This window comes from Xenopus laevis, chromosome 1S (genome assembly GCF_017654675.1).
Source record: "Xenopus laevis strain J_2021 chromosome 1S, Xenopus_laevis_v10.1, whole genome shotgun sequence".
NCBI classification, from domain to species: Eukaryota; Metazoa; Chordata; class Amphibia; order Anura; family Pipidae; genus Xenopus; species Xenopus laevis.
In genome coordinates this window covers 173,380,919-173,402,786 of record NC_054372.1, presented here as the reverse complement: position 1 = coordinate 173,402,786, position 21,868 = coordinate 173,380,919, and the positions used below count along the sequence as shown (strand labels likewise).

Below are 21,868 nucleotides of genomic sequence, written 5' to 3'. Positions count from 1 at the left end.
CAAATCAAGTCAGTCCTACATATGTGCACTGCTGGTGTAAAACATTACATCTACATTAGTGCTTATACCAGTGAATCGCTACTCCCATAATTGCAAGCTGGATGCCAAGAATTCCAAAATATAATGTCTGAATTAGTGCATTTGCATAAAATGCTTCACAGTTATCTACCTCCCAACGTAAGGAATCATTTGATGGATCACATGGCCAGCATGACAAACAAGCGAGCAAATGCACCGCTTTCAATATGAATAGCTCATTATATTGATAGATGATGGTGTCATATTTCATTATACCAGAAGTCGTTACCATTAACTGCAAGCAATTCTAAAGCGGGTTTACTACAGATACATGTAGCGCAAGGTATAACATGCACCTCTTAAAGGGGAACTATCATAAAAAATAAAATTTAATATATGTTTCAGCATACTGATATAAGAAACTTTCTAAATACAATCAATTAAAGATTCTGCATACTTTCTGAAATAATCAATGCTGCCCTCTCACAGCATCTGTTTGTCTGTCATTCTGCAGCAGTTGGGTGTCAGATATTCATTGACAGTTAGATTCAATATATCTTATCAGGGGGCTCCTTGTGCCTAGACGATGTATTAGAGCTCACTCTATTAAAATAACCAGACATCATGTATCTCTACATGCAGGATTTGTGCAAAAGGCAGTTATTTTGTTTGTACTGGAACCAGTTATTTGAATGAGCTCTAATTCATCTGCTAGAAAAGGAAGCTCTCCCCTATAAGATATATTGCATCTAACTGTCAATGATTATCTGACACCCAACTGCTGCAAGAAGAGAGAATGAAGAGAAGCAGATGCTGAGGGTTAGTGAAAATAAACTTGATTATTTCAGAAAGGATGCAGAACTTTTAATTGATTGTATTTAGAAAGTTTCTGATTTCAGTTTGATGAAGCTTATATTACATTTTTTATTTTCACGAAAGTTCCCCTTTAAGTGCAAATGCCATGTCTTTTTGCACAAGGCAGTTTTCCCACCAGAATTCCAGCATAATTAAAACTGTCCACTGAGTTGCATCTGGCACAATTGCACCCAATATGGACCCGAAGTAGCATCAGTTTGATAAATTGTGAGCCAATTGTGAGCCAATGGACGCAATTTCCACATGCATTGAGTTAGAATGGTGTCACTTCCTGAGTATGGGCAAAAGTGCGTGATACGCTTGGTGCAAGTCCATGGCTAGAGTAGGAGCTAGAGTAGGCTGGTCAGGTGCTGTGGTGTTCCCTGCAACAAGCATTTATGGATACACAGAGGGAAATGGGTAAGATAGGGGAAACCTATGTGCCTCTCCCATACTGCACCGTCAGACAGAAGAAACAGATGCCTAGGGTTCCATTTTGTGAAGGGGGCACTAGCACCCTAGAAAAATACCACTTCTGCCATCTGACACCAGCTGGGATGAAAGGAGGGATAGTTTGTTGCATGAGCTCATGTCGTGGTGGTGCCAAAGGGCAGGGCTGGATGATAGTGGTGGGCTTGCCTTGGGCTCACTTACATTTGTGCCCCACACTATGAATACTGCACTACTGAATGATGATAGACCTATATACTTGAGGGAAGAACAGTGTGCAAATACCTGTGCCCATGGTGCAAAGGATGGGTGTAAATCTGCAAAGAATTACGTTGGCAAGGCCCAAAGTGTGTAAGAGTATTAGCAACTGATCCTGCTTTAGGGTTGAAAATCCTTAAGGGTGGCGGCACGCATAGCTATTCGGGGAGATTAGTCCCCCAGCAAAAAATATCCTCTTCTTCGGTCAACTAATCTCCCTGAAATGCCTTCCCGCCAGCTAGAATGTGAATTGCCGGCGGGGTGGCATTCGGATCGCTTAGTTTTTCCAAAGTTGCCTTGCAAGGAATTCGATTAGTCGCCCGAAGAAGAGGAGATTTGTCGATGGGCGACTCATCTCCCCCAAATAGCTACGTGTGCCCCCACCCTAAAACAGAAAACCTATCTCTGAATGTAGCAGCCCTTGGGGCAGTCGTGTGACGGTAAAACCACCGTACTGGTAGTATAAGTTAGAGGAGAAGCTTTAACTGGTAATGAACCTTTTATGATTAATCACTGGGTTTTTTTCGTGGTATCATATTTTGTCAAGTAATCTTTCTACCATCGTGAGTCTGTCTATAAAAATAACATACTGCTCACAAGATAAATCAGAACCACAAATTATTTTCCAAGTGCTTGTAGTCATTACCGCAAGTAATACATTTCTAGGAATTTTGCTTCGAGGCACAAACACAAAGCCCACTTGATAAGTCGTGATGCTGCAACTGCTGAGCATTACAATTTCACTGGTTGCTAAGTGATTCCTTCTTGATCTTATGCAACTATTTGTCTAGAAAGAAATGCCTAATTACTGGGTTTCATATGATGAAGGATATGAAATTGTAAGTAAAATTCTATTGACTTGGAAGTGCATTGAGCTAAAGTTATGCATTCAAAATAATTGCAAAGTCACAGAAAACAATTAAAAACACAATACATTTGCTGCTTGGTGGATAAACCAATGGCTCCTAGGAAAGATTTCCTTGTGGCCATCAATACAGTCACAACCTAGTTGTGATGGCTGCATGTGCTCAGTGGACTACAGACAATTTCATTTTCAGCCTTTATTTTAACACAAACTAGTCCATCACAAGGCAAGATATTAAAGGTAATTTATAACCTCCTTAGCAGTGTGCAAAATGCAAAAAATTAGCTCAATGCACATTTTTTGTGCACAATGCATTTTGCACCCTGCCTTCACGTCTAAAGGTGGCCATACACGGATAGATCCGCTCGTTTGGCGATGTCGCCAAACGAGCGGATCTCCCTCCGATATGCCCACCTTGAGGTGGGCAATATCGGGCTGATCCGATCGTGGGCCCTAGGGCCCAACGATCGGATCCTTCACGTTCGCAAACGGGCGGTCGGATCGCGGGACCGCATCAACGAACAGATGCGGCCGCGATCCGACGGGATTTTTAACCCCATCCGATCGAGATCTGGCCGACTTTCGGCCAGATCTCGATCGGGGAAGCCCGTCGGGGGCCCCCATACACGGGCCAATAAGCTGCCGACTCGGTCTGTCGGCAGCTTTTATCGGCCCGTGTATGGCCACCTTTACAGATTTGCTGCAGGTCGCTGTGCTCTGTTTCAAAGTGAAAAGACTGGGGATAAATATTATGCTGACTGCATTAAACAGCACTTTCCATTATGGGCAGGAGGCACATAGTCATCCCCCCTCCAGCCCCCTACTCATCCCCTAATTTACAAGTCATTCAAATGCCTCCTGCAGTCTGCTCCTCCCAGCAGAGAGAAGCATGCCTCTGAGTGTAGCAGTCTTTCAGGCGCAAGTGCTTGTTTAAAGAAAATGTACTTTTAGGCTTTTGAACACCAGAATATAGTCCTCTTTCAGTTGTTTCTGTACCATTTCTCATTAATTGCTTGTTCCATTCTCTCATTTTCCCTCATATCTCTTTTATTACCCTCATTGTCATACTGTGCCCTTCTCCTACCACTCCCTGTACATCCACCCAAGAGCAATTATTGACCCCTGTGGCATTCTGTCCCCCCCATCGCCATGTTTCATCTCCACCCAGTGTGTACCACTGCAATTATTTCATGATGAACTGCACGATTTGGGGCTGTCACAGAACTGCAGTGTTCCTGTGATGAGTTTTTGCACTCACTGCCAATGACATAGGTGGACAGATTTTTCAAAATCAATGGGCATCCGTCGCCTTGGTAACTCTGATGCCTGCCATTCCATTGGGAGAGAGCTGTATCTTGAAGTTCAAATTATCAGATAAGCTTACTTGCATGCAAAGACTTTGACCAGACCTCCCAGCATGTGCCATGTCTAAATCCAAGGTGCCATGTCTAAATGGCAAGGTCACCAAATGAGCTTACTGTTTGGTCACCCAAGTGATAGGCCAGATCAGAACATCTAGCAGGATATCTGGTCCATTTGTAGCAAGATATCAGTTGGAGAGTTCCTATGGAGTTGGAAGATTTTATCGGCCCATGTATGGTCAGCTTTAGACAGGGGTAGTGGTTGCCTTCCTATTACTGTTATTAGTCTTTCAAATTGATACATTGGCATTTAGTGACAGAGTAAAATATATATATATATGCCAAAATTGGTACTGCGATCCACCTTGCATCATACACCTAAAGTTTAATCAAAACAATTTTCATAAAAAATATTGATTTTCCAACAGAATCTTGGAGGCAACTAGCTAGCTATTAAGGGTAATGTATAGCAGTGTGCAGAGCAGGTAAGGATTGAAACTGGTTTAGAAATAAGCAAGGGCGGGAGACAGGAGCGTAAAGTCAGTTTCATGTAATTCCCTGCAGTGAGCCTTCATATCCAAACAGCCCCACACACCCCCTGCTAGAGTCCTGCAGCGGGCGCGGGTTAACCGCAAAAACCTGCGGTTCCCTGCGGGTAGAAGTTCCGGGTGCAGGTATAGACGCGGGTTGGCGGTTCTGCGGGTTTGCGGGTTGGACCGCGGGTCTTCTCAATAGCGTTTTTTACTCCTTTTTTCTGATCACACCTACTTTTGATGATGTCACTTCCAGTTTACAATGACAGCACTTGCTGATTCTGGATGGTCAGCGGGCCGCAGGTCAGAGTTGCGGATAAGGTATTTGCGGGTCAGGTAGCAGGTCCAAGCAGGTAAGAATGCGGATCCGGGTTGCGGATTGCAGGTTGCGGGTCGGGTACAGGTTCCAAAAAATGGACCCACGCAGGACTTTACCCCCTGCACCTGAGACCGCTTCTGATAATGTAAGATGCTTAGGTGTCATGACAAGACAAGTTCCCCAGTCTGTGTGAGAACTGCAGCTTCTGTCTAATAAAGGAGCAAATTCCTAACTTAACCTGCTCTCTACAACCAAAAGGCCAACATGTATTTTGAAAGATGGTGGCTCACTAATGATTCTCATATTCTCTACAATATGAACATGGACCAAGCAAAAAGAAAGAAGGGTGGGGTCCTTTTAAAAACTAAAATGTTTTGGTGTTACTGTTCCTTTAACTGCCTTCCATCACCCCTTCAACTCTCCCTCCCTGCACTGTGTATTAGACAGAAATGTGCCCCTATTTAAAAACCTGAGCCTAAAATGCAGAGCAGTGCAATTCCCCCGACGACATCTCCTGCCCATTCAGCATGCTGCCCAACCACACCCACATTGGTTCAAAAACACTGGTGATGTGCTGGAGATACAATCATTTTTTAAATTTCCATGTGCCAATCCCCATTGCTCCAGTCCAGATGATGAAAATTTGCATGAATAAAGGGGAGGGTACAGGGGCAACCAACAGCAACGGGCCTAGGGGTGCCCACTACCTAAATCCGGCCCTGTGCCCATTCGCATTCTTTTGGGTCTCCTCATCGACATTAAGCTTGTGGGAGCATGAACAGTTGAAGCAAATACCTGACTAGGCCCAACTGCACATGCTCACACAGGCTTAGTGTGGGCAGACAATGGCACCAGGGCACTCTACTGCGCTACTCTGCATTTTAGGCTCAGGCTTTCAAATAGGGGCACATTTCCGTATAATAACAATGTGGGTAGGGAGAGGTGAGGGGGTGATGGAAAGCAGTTAAGCGGGCTGTTACTAGGGGGGTTTAGTTCTCCTTTAATATCAGCAGTTTTTATACAGAATCCTTTATAGAAACAGTTATTGTACATTACCCTCCATATCAGCTATTCCATTTAAAAATATTGTGGCTATGTTTTCTTGTTTGTTTTATTTTAACACATCCTTAAAGAGATTCTGTCATAATTTTTATGGTGTAGTTTTTATTTCTAAATGACACTGTTTACACTGTAAATAATTCACTCTACCATGTAAAATGTAATTCCTGAACCAACAAGTGTATTTTTTTAGTTGTAATATTGATGTGTAGGCAGCCATCTCAGGTCATTTTGCCTGGTCATGTGCTTTCAGAAAGAGCCAGCACTTTAGGATGAAACTGCTATCTGGCAGGCAGTTGTTTCTCTCACTCAATGTAACAGAATGTGTATCAATGGGATTTTTACTTTCGAGTGCTGTTCTTAGATCTACCAGGCAGCTGTTATCTTGTGTTAGGGAGCTGCTATCTGGTTACCTTCCCATTGTTCTGTTGTTAGGCTGCTGGGGGGGGAAGGGGTGATATCACTCCAACTTGCAGTAACGCAGTAAAGAGTGTCTGAAGTTTATCAGAGCACAAGTCACATGACTGGGGCAGCTGGGAAACTGACAATATGTCTAGCCCCATGTCAGATTTCAAAATTAAATATAAAAAAAAACTCTTTTGAGAAACGGATTCCAGTGCAGAATTCTGCTGGAGCAGCAATATTAACTCATGTGTTTTGAAAAAAACACGTTTTCCCATAACAGTATCCCTTTAATAAGTAATATTGAATTTGGACTCATTCTGTGAAAAAACTGTTGAAAGCAAGTTTGGGATAAAGTGTCATTTTTCATCCTTAACTATGTCCAAAAAGCAACATGATCCATGAATGGAGAATGGACTATTTTTTATTAGTCATTAGTCATGATCATTAAGATTATTTTAACTGAGAGTATCTGTTAAACAGCTCCAAGCAAAAAACATATTTGCTTTATGGAGGGTTACTTACAAAATAAAATCTGTACATGCCTGCAAACACGGCTCCTGTCAGAATGATAGATATACAAGGCTGGGTAACATCCTTGACTATTTCTCAATGGAGAATGTCTCCAGTTCCACCGCATTTCTTGGTTTCTCTAATGCAAACTGCATCCTTAAAGGGCATGTAAAGGCAAAAAATATAAAATCCCATTTTTACTTTCTTTAATGAAAAAGAAACCCATCTCCAATATACTTTAATTAAAACATGTGTACCGTTTTTATAAGAAACCTGATTGTATGCAGTGAAATTCTCCCTTCATTTATTGCTGAGGATAGAAATTGTAAGATGGTCCCTAACTGCTGAGCAGGGAAACAATCATACTTATGAACAGCAGGGGGAGCCCCCGCCTTACTTCCCAGCCATGCAGAATTCAAGCAGCTTTGTTTATGACGATCCCTAAGCAGCCCAGACCACACTGAGCATGTGTACAGTCTTAGTCTTGCAAAGATGTTTAAGAAAGTTACAAGATGGTGACCCCCTGTAGCCAACTTTGAAAGCATAAATTATTTGTTTGATTAGGCTTGTGGTGCAGTAAGTTCATGTTTATATTTAGTATACAAAATACAGCATTTCTAGCCTTTTTCCATTTTAGACTTTACATGCCCTTTAATTTAGAATCCAGCTGGTCAATTTAAAAAATTAACTTTCCAATGGAATATCTAGTAAAATTAGTTTGTGTGCTGATTTAACCATTGTAAGGTATGGTGGTTAGGTTAGGCTTCCTAACATGTTATAATATTTTCAATTAGTGCCTCATGAAGTTATTGCTGTACATATTCAGGTTCTGTTGGTCTTGGTGATTGATGCTAATTCTCACTGCTGGCCTAAAGCTTCTGGGTCCAGTACCACTGGACAAGCTGGAATATGGACAGTTATGTTGCCATTGATTGTACTAATCAACAGCAAGCTCAGGGATTCAGGAGCAGCTGAACTGTTACAATTTGCTACATTTAGTTGATACATTTCTCAGCAGAATCTGTGGAATATCAGCATCTATTGTATCAATTCTAACATCTTCATTTAAAGGGGACCAGTCACCCCAAAAAATATTCAAAATCCTATTTCATCACATTAGTCAAGCAAAATGAACTTTAATTACACTATATAAATGATTTGAATCTTCCTTCCTTCCTTTAGTCTGGGATTTCAAAATTATAGCAAGCAGGCAGCAGCCATTTTGTGGACACTGTTATTAAGACAAGCCTTGTATCATCTCAGAATCTTGTTTGTGTACCAGAATAGGGGACCTGATGTCCATCCCCATGCCCTGGCTACACATTTAAATGGTAAAGAGAAGGGGGAATGTGGGGAAAGCAGTGACATCTAGTAAGTGCTAAATGGAAAGTGACAGGGCATAGAGGAGGGGCAGACAATATTTGATTGACAGCTGAGATTTTTAAATCAGCTTACAACAGCTATGAATGCTTTAATAAAAAATAGAAATTTAATTTCATGTTTAATTTGAAAAAGACTTTTATGATACAGATTTTTGTGTCTGGGTGACAGGTCCACTTTAAGGAAACTCAGGGATTCTGCTCAGCAGAGACAAAGATAACAAATGTGTCAACTAAATGTATCAATTTAAAACAGTTAAAGAGTTGGCGACCCCCTCCCAGAGCTGCTTTAGAAGGTGAGAAATTAAACTTTACGATTCAATATTAGAAAAATGGTCGCAAATAGAAAATAAAAAGTAATTGGAAAAATACTTTATTTCTGGTGAACTATCTTTTTTTTTTTTTTTTATGCTGAACTATTTGAAACCAACTGAAGTAAAAAAAAAAAAAACGTGTTTGAAGGTGAACAGAGCAGCTTTAGTAATTCAGATGTAGAATTCCTAAGTGTTTCAGTAGTGGAGAGACTTTGAACAAAGCAATCCTTAATAAATGATCCATGAGAACTTTCCACTGATCTCGCTTATTTGCATAATGCACCTCCAAATTATCAGCTAGGTTCGCATAGAAGTAGATGTTCGCTGGAATTATTCTTTCATTGATGAAAATAGCCTTTCCCCAAGTGTGCGTCATTGTGTTTCTAATCCCATTAATCATAAATTAGAGTATCTCATTGATAACCTCTGCTGAAATTTTAAATACTGTACAATTCTAAGTTAATGATCACAGGCCAATGGAGAAAAGACTTACAAATATGAATATGTCAAACCCATCATTTGTAGATTTGGGTGAATATGGAAAACTCTACAAATCTGTATTCAAATGCTAAATTTACATACTCATATCTGAGCACCATCAACAAAAGTCCCCCCAATGTTTAACAAGCTAATTGTAAGAAACTTACCCTGGTGGTCTAGTGGGCAGCGGGGTCCACGACGTGTCCTTGGCGTGGACGCCCGCTGCGCAGCTACTATCCTGCCCTTGCCGGCGCCATCTTTGATTACTAGGGTAATCAAAGATGGCGCCACCTCCCGTGATTGCGCCAGCGCGAAATTGCGCACGTTTTGGCGCCAATTGGATCGCTATTTAAGGCCCATTCAGACCTGTAGCCAGTGCCCGTTATAGGATCTTATCCTGTGGTTTCCTGTGCTTTTGCTACCTGTTTCTGTATTTGCTATCCTGACTGATTATCCGTGTTTGACCCAGCCTGTTCCTGACTACTCTGCATTCTGTACCCTGACCCTTGCCTGCCTACGACAACTCTTCCTGCTTAACCCCTTGCTTGATCACCTGGTTTGACCACTTGCCTATTTGACGATTCTGATATCCGCCTGCCTCGACCCAGCCTGTCTGACCATCCTGCTGCCTTATCCAGTCTGTCTGATTATCTGGTTTTGACCCCTTGCCTGCCTGACGATTCTGTTATCTGCCTGTCCTGATCCGGTCTGTTCCGTTTCCACCTGACGCCTTGTCCTTGACCTTCTGCCCGAAGACTCTTGCTATCCGGTCGTGCCCCTTTGCCAGCCAGAACTCCTCGCCTTGTACCCTTCGTTAAGTCCAGGTGGCACCCAATTAAGCTGAGGGCTCCTCCCGAAGCCCAAAGGTGGTCACACTACTGGTGAAGCCGAGCCGAGACTAGGGTCCTTGGCATTTGTTCTGGTATTGGGTGCACTAATTTAATGTTCATTTAAATTGTAAAACTTAGAAAAATGGCATCATTGTGTGGCTGGAATATGCTTCCTAGCATAACCTGAATGTATTGCTGAAAGTTGCCATCCTGCTTGTATCAGCTTAGATAAATATGTAAATTTGTAATTGTCTGAATTTTGACAAGACAGACAGTAGTACAGACATCTAAGAATGCTAACAAACACATACAGCACAGTTTATAAAGAAATGAAACGTTTGCAGCAGAGTAATGCTGCCAGCTTTGCTAAGTACTCCAAGTATGATACTCTAAACCAGTTATCCCCAACCAGGAGTTCCTGAGCAACATGTTGCTCTCCGACCCCTTGGATGTTGCTCCCAGTGGCCTCAAAGCAGGTTCTTACTTTTGAATTCCAGGCTTGGAGGCAAGTTTTGGTTGCATAAAAAACAGATGTACTGTCAAACAGCCTCGATGTAGGTTGACAATCCACATAGGGGCTACCAAATGGCCAATTACAGCACTTATTTGGCAGCCCAAGAACATTTTTCATGCATGTGTTGCTCCCCAACTCCTTTAACTTCTGAATGTTGCTCATGGGTTCAAAAGGTTGGGGATCCCTAAATGGCACATGGGGTGCTTTCAGTTTCTCTGAGCATTGGGTATTTAAGTGGCTTAAAAATTTGAACCAAGGTTCACAAATCCACCTCCCATAGACTTAAACTGAAATAGAACATTTGGGTCTCTGATACTAACTAAAGAAAGCTGTTGAGCTGCATGCCTGCTATTAAATTAAAGTCTGAAACTGCTCAGAAATTTCGGCACCTGGACCAAGATGCTGGTGACATACACACTGCTCATAAGTGCCGCAGGCTGGGAAGTGCCCACTCCAGGGTAGCATGTTCGCTAAATGTGCCCAACAAGTTGGCACTAGTTTGGAAATAAAAGCACACCCTTTATCAATGTTGCTTTTCCATCTTGTGGTACAACTCCCTGACCTGTGGCATATATTGTAGAAGAAGGGGGTCCCAGCACACGCCAATATTAACTGCTGTCATAGCTTTATTGTGGCACATTTAAAAAAAAAAAAAAGATACGTTTGGGGGGTACACAACTCCTTTCGCCAGGCACCCCACTGTGATTTTATAATTCAATCTCCATTAAAAGAGAAGGAATGCTTGAGAATACAGTGAACTGATATTTTTGTATCCACTGTCATATTTCTTAGGTACTAACATTTGGTGAAAGGTTTTACAAATACATAACACTTTGAAAATCATATTTCACAGGCAAGCATTGTTTGCATATATCTGGTCCTTTTGAATACATACTTACAGGCATTTGCAACATATGCTACTGTACTTGGTGTTCTACTGCTTTCCACAGAAATCAATCACAAGGGAAAGCATTGAGTAATTGGTCCCATTCATCTGCAAGGCTTAGTAACCAAGGGAATGGAGACAAATGCTGAACAAAGAAAACTAGATCAAGGTCTATTTTTTTTCCTGAGTTCAAGATTAATTTCCATTAGCATGGTTATAAAGCAATATAGTTAAATAGGGACCTATAACTCCATATGATGCAGTTGAACTCAGTTCATCCATGGAATCCATAGTGGTTTATGTATTGCACCACACTGAATATGTCCCTGTATACTCTTAAAGCAGAAAAAAGTATAAAAAATCATGGCTGGAAATGCCCTACAATATATACTGAACTAACTGTATGAACCTATAACTATAGATGCCCTATAACAGTAATGGTCCTTGCCTTTAAACCTGACCACAGCAGCATTCCATCTTGGATCATGCTGGGTAATCTTTTAAAGGGCATGTAAAGTCTAAAATAGAATAAGGCTAGAAATGCTGTGTTTTGTATACTAAATATAAACATGAACTTACTGCACCACAAGTATGATTGTTTCCCTGCTCAGCAGTTAGGGACCGTCTGACAATTCCTATCCACAGCAGTAAATGAAGGGAGAATTTCACTGCATACAGTCAGGTTATAAAAACCGTACACATTTTTTAATTAAAATATATTGGAGATAGGTTTCTTTTTCATTAAAGAAAGTAAGAATGGGATTTTATTTTTTTTGCTTTTACGTGCCCTTTAAGCGTCAGTAATACTGCACAGGCTCAGTGTAGTTCTTGGCTGCTCCTGAGTAACTAAAAAGTTTAGGGAAGGTGTCATCAAAAATCATGAAAACTGCAAAAGCAAAAAGTGAGGTTGAATGTCAAAGAAGAAGATGCTACAGGGCAGAAACACTGGTTTCTATGCTGCCATGTAATGTGAATCTACAATTATTACTTATTAGACTTGTACTGTGAATTTTGTATGGTACATATGCAGGGCCGCCATCAGTGGGGTACAGGGGGGAGTGTTGTCCCGGGCCCAGAGGGTTTTAGATCTTAAGGGGGGCTTTCAGTGAACTGCCTACTTCAGAAGGGTGGGCGGGAGCACAGGTGACTACATCATACGTCCTGTAACATAATTTTCTTCCCTTATTGGTCACAGATGATTAAGTCCCAGCTGAGCTGCTCAGGGATTGGATAGCTGAGATTTGAGCTTCCCCTCCAGCTCATTCAATTCCCATGCGGCTTTACAGGGACTTAAACGTCTGTGACCAATAAGGGAAGAGAATACACCTGTGCTCCCACTCTCCCTTCCAAGTTGGCAGCTCATTGTCAGCAGGGGGGGACCCTGTTAATCAAGTAAGTGCACATGGCAGAGGCTCCCTAAAGTGAACCCCTTTGTGGTCCCTGTTATTGTATTGTACCAATTCTTAAAAAACTTCTGGGGGGGGGGGCTGTCCACAATTTTTTTTTTTATACGTGAACATGTGAGGGTGGCCCTGACGACCAATATTTTTTTTGTTACATGTGGGGGGCCCTGGCCGCTGCCAAATTTTTTTAAAAAACTTCTGGTGGAGGGGGGGGGGGCTGGCCACAATTTCTTTTACATGAACATGTGAGGGGGCTGTTATTCAGTTCCTAAGCTTTAGTAAGCAGCCTGCAGAATTTCCAGTTTATGCAGTAGAAAAAAAGATTGACATTTGGGGACGCTTTTTGCACTAAGGCACTATGCGAGGAGAAAGCAGGGAGGGGGGACTACGGAGGGGTAGTGGATGAAGCTTCTCTCATTGGGGGGTTTAGTTCTCCTTAAAGGAGGTACTGACACCATAAATCAAACCTTTTTCTTTCCATCTATCATAAAATTGCATTTGCATGCTTTTTATTATTATGCCAAAATATATTCCTGATGCTTTCACGTTACCTATCTGATCGCCCATGTTCCTCTAGACCCTAGGGACATCAAGTAACAATTACTTACAAAAACAGCCGTATCAGTAAAAAAAATATCAAAATGACTACTACATAACATTTAATGTACAATAATATTTTTAAAAGTAGTTTTTTTAGTGTCAGCATCACTTTAAAGTAACAGTAACATCAAAAAAATGAAAGTGTTTAAAAGTAATAAAATATAATGCAGTGTTGCCCTGCACTGGTAAAACTGCTGTGTTTGCTTCAGAAACACTACTATTGTTTATATAAATAATCTGCTGTGTTGCAATGGGGGCAGCCATTCAAAGGAGAAAATGCTCAGGTTACACAGCAGATAAGCTCTGTAGAACATAATGGTGTTATCTGTTATCCACTATTATCCTGTGCCATATAGACTTTATTCAATTTCCGCCATTGCTACACAGCAGCTTATTTATATCAACTATAGTAGTGTTTCTGAAGCAAACATATCAGTTTTACCAGTGCAGGGCAACATTATATTACATTGTCATTACTTAAAATACTTTAATTTTTTGTGTTACTGATACTTTAAGGGCTGTGGTGGCCTTGATCTGGAAAAAAAGGCTAAACTTACCTTGAAGCAGTGTGCAAAGTACAGAATTTTATTGTGATCATGGGTGCAATGATTCCCTTGGCGCAACTGAGCTGCACCTACCACAATTGAGTTCAATTTGCCAAAACAGATGCCAGCCGCGTTTGATGTGTGAGTGATATCTGCATCTGATTGATCTGAAATTTGTATCGGGCCTCATCCATAGCACGAGGGTTCCCTGAGTGTAAATAGGCACACCAGATTTGGAATGGACTGAGCAGCGGTGAATGCAACTATACAAAAGTGTGTTCAGTGCATTTGGACACAAGTACCTTTAAAGATAGTGATTTTTAGATGCAACTCACTGCAGGGAAAAATTCAAGTTGCCCATTGCGTTTCAGGACGTAAAGATGCCCTATGGTTTAGAATTTCTAACCTAATTCTTTGTTGGGCTTTAGGTCTTCTTTAGCTGTGTTTGGAAAGTTAGATTAAAAATTCTGAATCTACAGAAAAAAAAAAACAAAGAAAAAAAAAACTTGGAAAACTGTATGAGAATCGGTGCATAAAACTAACAAAAGACACATGTTCCATCTTATTCGGGTCAAATGAGCCCCCTGAGAATAAGCCTGTGGAACTGCATGTCACTGCCTTTTGCCCCAATGTGCAGAACAACAGCCGGAAAATAAGCTTAATTATTTCCTTATAAAAAAGATAATCACTGTGAAGAAAACAAATATTGCTGTCAAGGGATTTTATGAAGCACGGCCTGTAGGACAGATCACAGACTCATACTCTCGATGTTACTCTATTCATACTAAGCTTTGATCCATGGTGCAGTTAATAAACCCTGCTGTTTTTAAAGGGAAACTATACTCTTAAAGGAGGCCTGTTACCCTAAGAAATTATTCCAAATTATTTTCTATTATGTTAATTAGCAAAATAAACTTTACTCACACTATATTTATTATTTAAATTTTGTTTCCTTCGGTCTTGGAATTTGTAAGCAGGCAGGTGCCATTTTGTGGACAAGGCAAATTGTGTATCGCCCCAAAATCTTGTGTATGTGCCAGAATGGGTGACTTTATGCCCATGCATGGTACTCTACACAATTAAATAGTGTGAGGAGGGAAGGGGAATGGAAGGAGTGCAGTGACATCTAGGAAGTACTGAATGGAAAGTGAAAGTGAGTGACTGCCCCACCTGAGGCATAGAGGAGGGGCAGGCAAAATATGATTGACAGCTGAGACTTTTAAATGAGTTTATAAAAGGTATGTTTTAAAGAAAAAAATAATTTTGGTTTCATGTTTTATTTGCAAAGGACATTCATTATACAGATTTTTATGTCTGGGTGACAGGTCCACTTTAATTCTTTTAAAAGATATGTGCATCTAGATAATTTTACCCAGAGGGCCTGAAATGAAAGATCGGCAAATAGGGTTAGTGTCACATGTGGAGTATTCTCTGGCAACAGAGATAATGCTATCTGATGCCACCTGTCCGGTTTTGACCCGGACAGCCCGGTATTCTGAAAGGCTGCCCCGGTCAAAACTTCCTGCCTGGTTTTCCAAATAAGGAAAACCAGGCAGGGTTCCCCATGATTGACAAGGCGAGTGGGCAATCGCCATGCCATAGCCCCGCCCCTCGACATCACGGCCACGCACATCTGGTCATGGGCATGCCCCTATATGGCATGGCCCCGCCCCTGCCGTGTCACAACTCCACACCTGCCCAGTCTCACTGTGGGAAAAGGTGGCAACCCTACTCCCGCCCAATTGTTAAAATACGCAGGGCAGATCTTGTCACCAAAATGCTGATGGCCATGTGTGCACTGGCGGGTGGATGCCATGCCTGGCTGCCAGATATAATGACATGGCTGATAGTGAAGGAGGTAATGGGATTCTAGTCCAAAAGGGATACAATAAAACCGAACCTTTACATTGGATCTACCTTCTAATGCCATTAATTTTATGTTAATGGTCAATATAAAGGTGAACTTCCCTTTTAATGTATGCTGTCTTTCCATAAAGGAGATGAAAAAAAATCTAGGAATTAGCCGTGCATTGACACCTCCATCGAGGTCATGTCACACCCCACAATTCCAAGGTCACACACCCTCTTGTAATTAGTTTACCAACACAACAGACACAATTATTTTGCACAGTTCCTGCTGCAAACAAATCATGCTGTAAAAGCCAGACCAATAATAATAATGAGCAGGGGTGCTTCGCCAATGAGGCAAGTTGAGGCTGTCGCCTCAGGCAGCAGTGCTCCACTAGGTACCAGGGGCAGCAAAAATGCTGCTACTGGTACTTTAAGAGCAGATTTCTGGGGGAGGGGGGGCAGCAGCAACTGCTGCTGCCTCAGGTGGCGGAGGGGCCAGGATCGCCCCTGATAATGAGTGGGGGTAAAACAATAGAAACATTTTCTACATAGCGTTCATGTGCAGGGTCAGACTGGTCTGGAGGGACACCGGAAAAAAACCTGATGGGCCCAGTTAGTGGCTAAACAAAGATGCCTGGTGCTCACAAGTAGAGGTCTGGCCACCTCCCAATGGTATTACAATTGAAAGAATCCAATGGCACACAGGACTAATGCAACACCTTAAAGGGGAAGGAAACCTCCTCGGCGCTAACCCCCCACCCCCCCTCCCGTGTATTGCCCCCCCTCCGTCCTCCCCCCTGGCCTACCCCTCCCGCTGGGCAAATGCCCCTAACTTGTTACTTACCCTTCTGCGCAGGTCCAGTCCAGGGAGTTCACAGGCGACATCTTCTTCCACGCGATCTTCTTCCTCCTTTGACCGGCGTTTTGGCGCATGCGCAGTAGGAGCATTTCGCCGGTACGGATCTACTGCGCATACGCCAAAAGACACGCGCATGCGCAGTAGATCGTACCGGCGAAACGATCCTACTGCGCATGCGCCGGTCAAAGGAGGAAGAAGATCGCGTGGAAGAAGATGTCGCCTGTGAACTCCCTGGACTGGACCTGCGCAGAAGGGTAAGTAACAAGTTAGGGGCATTTGCCCAGCGGGAGGGGTAGGCCAGGGGGGAGGAGGGAGGGGGGGCAATACACGGGAGGGGGGAGGGGGGTTAGCGCCGACGAGGTTTCCTTCCCCTTTAAGGGGTAAATTTACTAAAGGGTGAAGTGACTAACGCATGGCGGAAAATTCGCTCTCTAACGCCAGGCTAATTTTCGATCTGGCGAATGGACGTAACTACGCAAATTCACTGAGGTGTGGATTTTAATGAACGTTACCTCTTGCGTCAGACTTACCTTCGCCACCTCAGACCAGGTGAAGTGCAATAGAGTAGATAGGACTTCCTCAAAAAAAATTTGAAAAAGTCCCAAAAAAGGCTGGCGACTTTTCAGTTGTTCAGGGTGATAGGCTGCAAAAGATTGTGAATTTTTTTAGGGTACCCCTCTTCCCCCCTACATTTCCTTACATATGGTACATAAACTATACAGTGGGCTCATGTGTAGGGCAATATAACAACTTTATTATATTTATTAAGGTTCCCTGGGCTTGTGTAGTGTAATGTATTTGCTGCAACATATACGTCCATTGAAATTTAACTTCCTGCCATATGCAAATTAGCCAACGGTAGCGCAACTTCGCTTTGCTTGCCGAATTTACACTAGGGAAACTTCGCCATTGTTTGGCACCCTGGACGCAACTTCACATTTTAGTGAATAGAGTTGTCCTGGCGAATATTCGTCTGGTGATATGTGGCGATGTGAGCAAAGCCGTCGCTGGCGAATTTCCGGAGGTTAGGGAATTTTCCCCTAAGTGTTAATTGCAGAGTTCGGTGCTACTCAGCAATAAACACACAGGGGCAAATTTTTCACCAACGTTAGTCATTTCGCCCTTTAGTAAATTTGCCCCTTAAGGTGTTGCATTAGTCCTGTGTGCCATTGGATTCTTTCGTTTGCAAACCACCAACATATCCAGAGGTTGTCCTGTTTTACCAACAGATGTTGAAATTATTCATTATTTGGACCACATGAGGCCCCCTATACTTCCTGGCCCCCCCCCCTGCAGCCGCAGGGTCTGCTTCCTCTGTAGTTATGCTTCTGGGCCTCCATGTTAGCCCAGACCCAGACCTGCTCTCCTCCTGAAATCTTGTGCGCTGACCCCTGACCTCCAGCCCTGCCCAGAGTAAATGATGAAATAAGGTAGGCTGGAGGGGCAGAGGAGGTTGGGTTGGGCTGAAGTAGCAGCCCCGGTGGGACCCAGACCCCCAGTCCGACGCTGTTCATGTGCTGTGGCTCAGTACAGCCCACTGATGGTGAAATGGAAATATTAGGGGATATTTTGTTGATGCCAGTGAGTTGTTAGCACCCACAGAAATAAAGGATACAAGCAAGGGCCAGGCGTCCAAGTAACCATTTAAAGCAACAGTAACAACAAAAAATTAAAGTGTTTTTAAAATAATTAAAATAAGATGTGCTGTTGCCCTGCACTGGTAAAACTGGTGTGTTTGCTTCAGAAATGATACTATAGCTCAGGGATCCCCAACCTTTTTTACCCACTAGCCACATTCAAATGTAAAAAGAGTTGGGGAGCAACACAAGCATAAAAACGTCCCTTGGGGTGCCAAATAAGGGCTGTGATTGGCTATTTGGTAGCTCCTATGTGGACTGGCAGCCTACAGGAGGCTCTACTTGGCAATATACTTAGTTTTTATGCAATTAAAACTTACTTCCAAGCCTGGAATTCAAAAATAATTGCCTACTTTGAGGACACTGGGAGCAACATCCAAGGGGTTGGAGAGCAACATGTTGCTCACGAGCTACTGGTTGGGGATCACTGCTATAGCTTATAAAATGTAGCTGCTGTGTAGCCTTGGGGGCAGCCATCTAGTTCAAAAAAAGGAGAAAAGGCACAGGTTAAATAATAGCTAATTGCAAAGTTCCCATTGTATTCTAACGGTTAGTCCACACGGGCAGATTCGGGAAGATTTAGTAGCCTGGTGCCTCTTCTTCTGGGCGACAATCTCCCCGAACTGCCTTTGCGTGTCTTCCCCTCCGCCATAATGAAAAGTCGCCTGTGCTAAAGCACATGCGGCACTTCGTTTTCCAATGACGCCCCGAAGTTTCCTTGTGAGGCAACTTCGGAAAACCAGCCTGTGAATGAAATGCCATATACAGAGGAAGGGCGCAGAAATCAGAATGAATGGAGCTCACATAGTGGGGCTCATTTGCACAAATTTGCTAGTGGGAACTCACCCCATTACAAACAATCAGTACTTGCCTTTTCTTCAGGCAGCTGCAGGTAGGACAATGAATGCAACAATGTGATTGGCTGCCAGGGAGTGTATGAGAGAGAGAGCCTGCGGTACTTCAGCTGTTTATCAGCATCCCCTGACAGCACAGAACAGAGTTGCAATGCAAGGCCAGGGGGAGTTGGTATTTATGCAGAGAATGTTTAACCTCCTGTTGCTTAACTAATCCCCCCTCCCCGTTGCTTTGGTGGACTCTTCCAGTTGTCGCCTGTGGTAACATTACTGAGAGTGAGGAAGCACAGGTTGCACTGACCCACCTCCCGACCCGTATCCTTTACCTTGACACTGGTGTGGCTCGTCTGAGTCTCGGCCTCAATGCAGCTCTGCGGTCCCTGCTCTCTGCGCCCCTTGCGGGAGCCACTCCGGGCGGCAGGCGGGTAGCGGCCCTGGTAGGTAAGCACCGAAGGGATGGAGTCCGCCGCGTCTGTCTTTATGAAGAGTCCGTGCAGGGTGGCGGCGGTGCCCTGGGAGATGGTGGTTGTCTGATGCGGAGAGTTGGACTCGTCCGAGTCCCGGCAGTAAATCACTCCGCTCTGAGATACGTGGATGCTGGGAGCGCAGCCCATCCCTATGCCAGGAGCCGGGGGGAGCTGACAACGGGGCTCCCTGCAGGGATACCCTGCTCCACCGCCAGTCAGCCGGCCCAACGCTCTGGATCACTGCAAATGGAATGCTAAGTTGAAGGCAGTCGGGCTATATTGTGGCAGTCCAGGTGGCTAGTGGCAGAAGCATAAGAGCAGCAGCCAAGGGCGACCCAAAATTCCTCTAATCCCCGCGCCAGTGTATAGGGCTGAGTTACACAATAACAATGAGGAGATGCCAAGGTAAATGGTTGAGGGCCAGTTGTCTGTGTGTTTATGTGCCATGGAAGATATGACACGTGATCTACACGCTCAACTCCCCCGCGGGGCCTTAGTACCGCCCAGGCGCAATATATATATATATATGTGTGGCACCAGTATCAGTGGAATAGGATAGAGTGCGAGACACAGGTGCTCCTCATACTCACGATCCCTGACCCCTAACCATGTTTGTGCGGCTCAGCTCTTCATCCTCAGTCAGCGACAGAAATAGCCGCACACCTGTCTGCAGCAGCCTGCAATCCCGCCCTGTGGATCTCCCGACACTGTCAGCTCCTTCTTCTTCTTCCCCAAACTGCACCTCACGAGCCTCTCCTGATAAATCTCCTGCTCTCCTCACTGCACAGCGATCATGGATGCGCCGTCTCCTAAGCCCTCCCAGCCTGTCACAGTCTCACTGCTGCTTCTGCTGCTCCCCCTCCTCCTCCTCCTGCTGCTGCTGCTCCTGCCGGTGAGAACTAGGCGTTTCCCATCCCATAATATCCCTATAATCCCCCCTTATATTACAAGGTGTTTTTGTTGCCCTCTTACTCCGTCTCCCGCAGTCAGGTTGCCATGGTGGTTCTAGGGGGCAGGGGCGGAGAGCTCGTTGCCCAAGTAATGAGTGTGACCTCCCCTCCCCTGGTGCTGCTACTGCTATTGGCATGTTCAGCCTCTTCATGGTCACTAGTCAAAAGCAATTCTCAGGTCAGGCTTCAACCTGCTGCTATACAGCTTTGCACAGTGTCCGACTGGGACACCAGGGACCCACCCAAAAAACAGACCACGGGCCAACTCTCAGTACTATTATTCTTCAGCTCCTCACTCAAACTCTATTTTCCTAGTTTCTTTTCTTTACATACTGTAATCAATTATTCCATCCAGGGCCGCTTCTGCCATGAGGCAAACCCTTGCCTCAGGCGGCAGCGAGCGGCCGGTTACAAGGGGCGGCAAAAAGCCGCCTCTTGTAACTTTAAGAGCCGAACTTCCGGGTTTTAACCCGGAAATTCGGCTCCGCTAGTGCAAAGAGCGCTATTGCGCTCAATGCACTAGCGATACTGCCCCCTGAAACCCGCTCCGACGCTAATTTTTAAGCGTGGATCGGGAGAGGAGGGGGGCGGCATCTGGGCTGCTGCCTCAGGGGCAGCAGCCCCAGAATCGGCGCTGATTCCATCTATTTAGCCCCTTTGTTCTCATAGAATAGGGAATGGCCATGAAATAGGCCAACATTTTAGCAGCATGAGGTAGAGTCCTGCAGCGACAGGATCAGACTGAGAATTAAAATAGGCCCTGGCATTATAGGTACACAGAGGCCCAATCAGCCCAAACAGCCCCCACCAGCCCACTAAAAAGTGACTTTCTATGGTACCTTATAGCAGCCCCTCTGGCATTTGCCAGAACCCACAGATTGCCAGTCCGGGCCTGTGCAGCAGGTCGGGTACCCTGCAGGTTGCGGGTAGAAGATTCCGGGTGTGGGTATAGATGCGGGTCGGCGTTTTTTTGCGGGTCGAGCTGCAGGTCTTCTCAATATTAATTTTTACTCCTTTTTTCTGATCATTTCTACTTCCGATGATGTCACTTCCGGTTTACAATGACAGCACTTCCTGATTTTTGATAGTCAGGTAGTGGGTCCAAGCAGGTAAGACCACGGTTTGCGGGACCGGGTTGCGGATTGCGGGTATGGGTTCCAAAAAAAGGACCTGCGCCGGCCTCTAGCATGAGGGCCCACTGACACCTGGGCCCACGGGAGTTTCCTGGTATCCCGGTGGGCCAGTCCAACACTGGCTTTGCAGCGGAGGCACCCACCGTGAGCAGAGGCCCCTGTGCAATATAAGGGCACCCCAGCCTACTAGTACTCTCCCAGGATACCTTCTGCAGCCAGCCTGATACACCGGGGCCTTCATCAATGGTCAAGTCAAGATTCAGGTCCAGCACCCCCATCCCCAGGGCTGGATTTACATAGCGGGCGCCCCTCGGCCAGGGTTGCCAGGTTTACATTTCAAAACCAGCCAAAGACTAAAAACTAGCCAAAAGCCATTTCATACAATAGCCCATTGTGTACACTGAAAAACAGGCCCGGACTGGCAATCTGTGGGTTCTGGCAAATGCCAAAGGGGCCCCATAAGGTGCCATAGAAAGTCAGTATTTAGTGGGCTGGTGGGGGCTATTTGGGCCTCTGTGTGGGCTGATTTGGTC

General features: G+C 44.3%; 1 protein-coding gene across 2 annotated transcripts in view; it reads right to left on the bottom strand.

Moving 5' to 3' along the window:
• Positions 1-20,164, bottom strand: part of LOC108707272 (high affinity cAMP-specific and IBMX-insensitive 3',5'-cyclic phosphodiesterase 8B) — a 68,798-nt gene extending 48,634 nt beyond the window's left edge. For both annotated transcript variants that reach the window (XM_041580518.1, XM_041580519.1), the window contains exon 1: positions 19,112-20,164. In XM_041580518.1, the coding sequence (XP_041436452.1) occupies positions 19,112-19,399 (288 nt within the window). In that variant the 5' untranslated portion in view covers positions 19,400-20,164. The remainder of the gene's footprint in view (positions 1-19,111) is intronic.
• Positions 20,165-21,868: the final 1,704 nt, after the last annotated feature.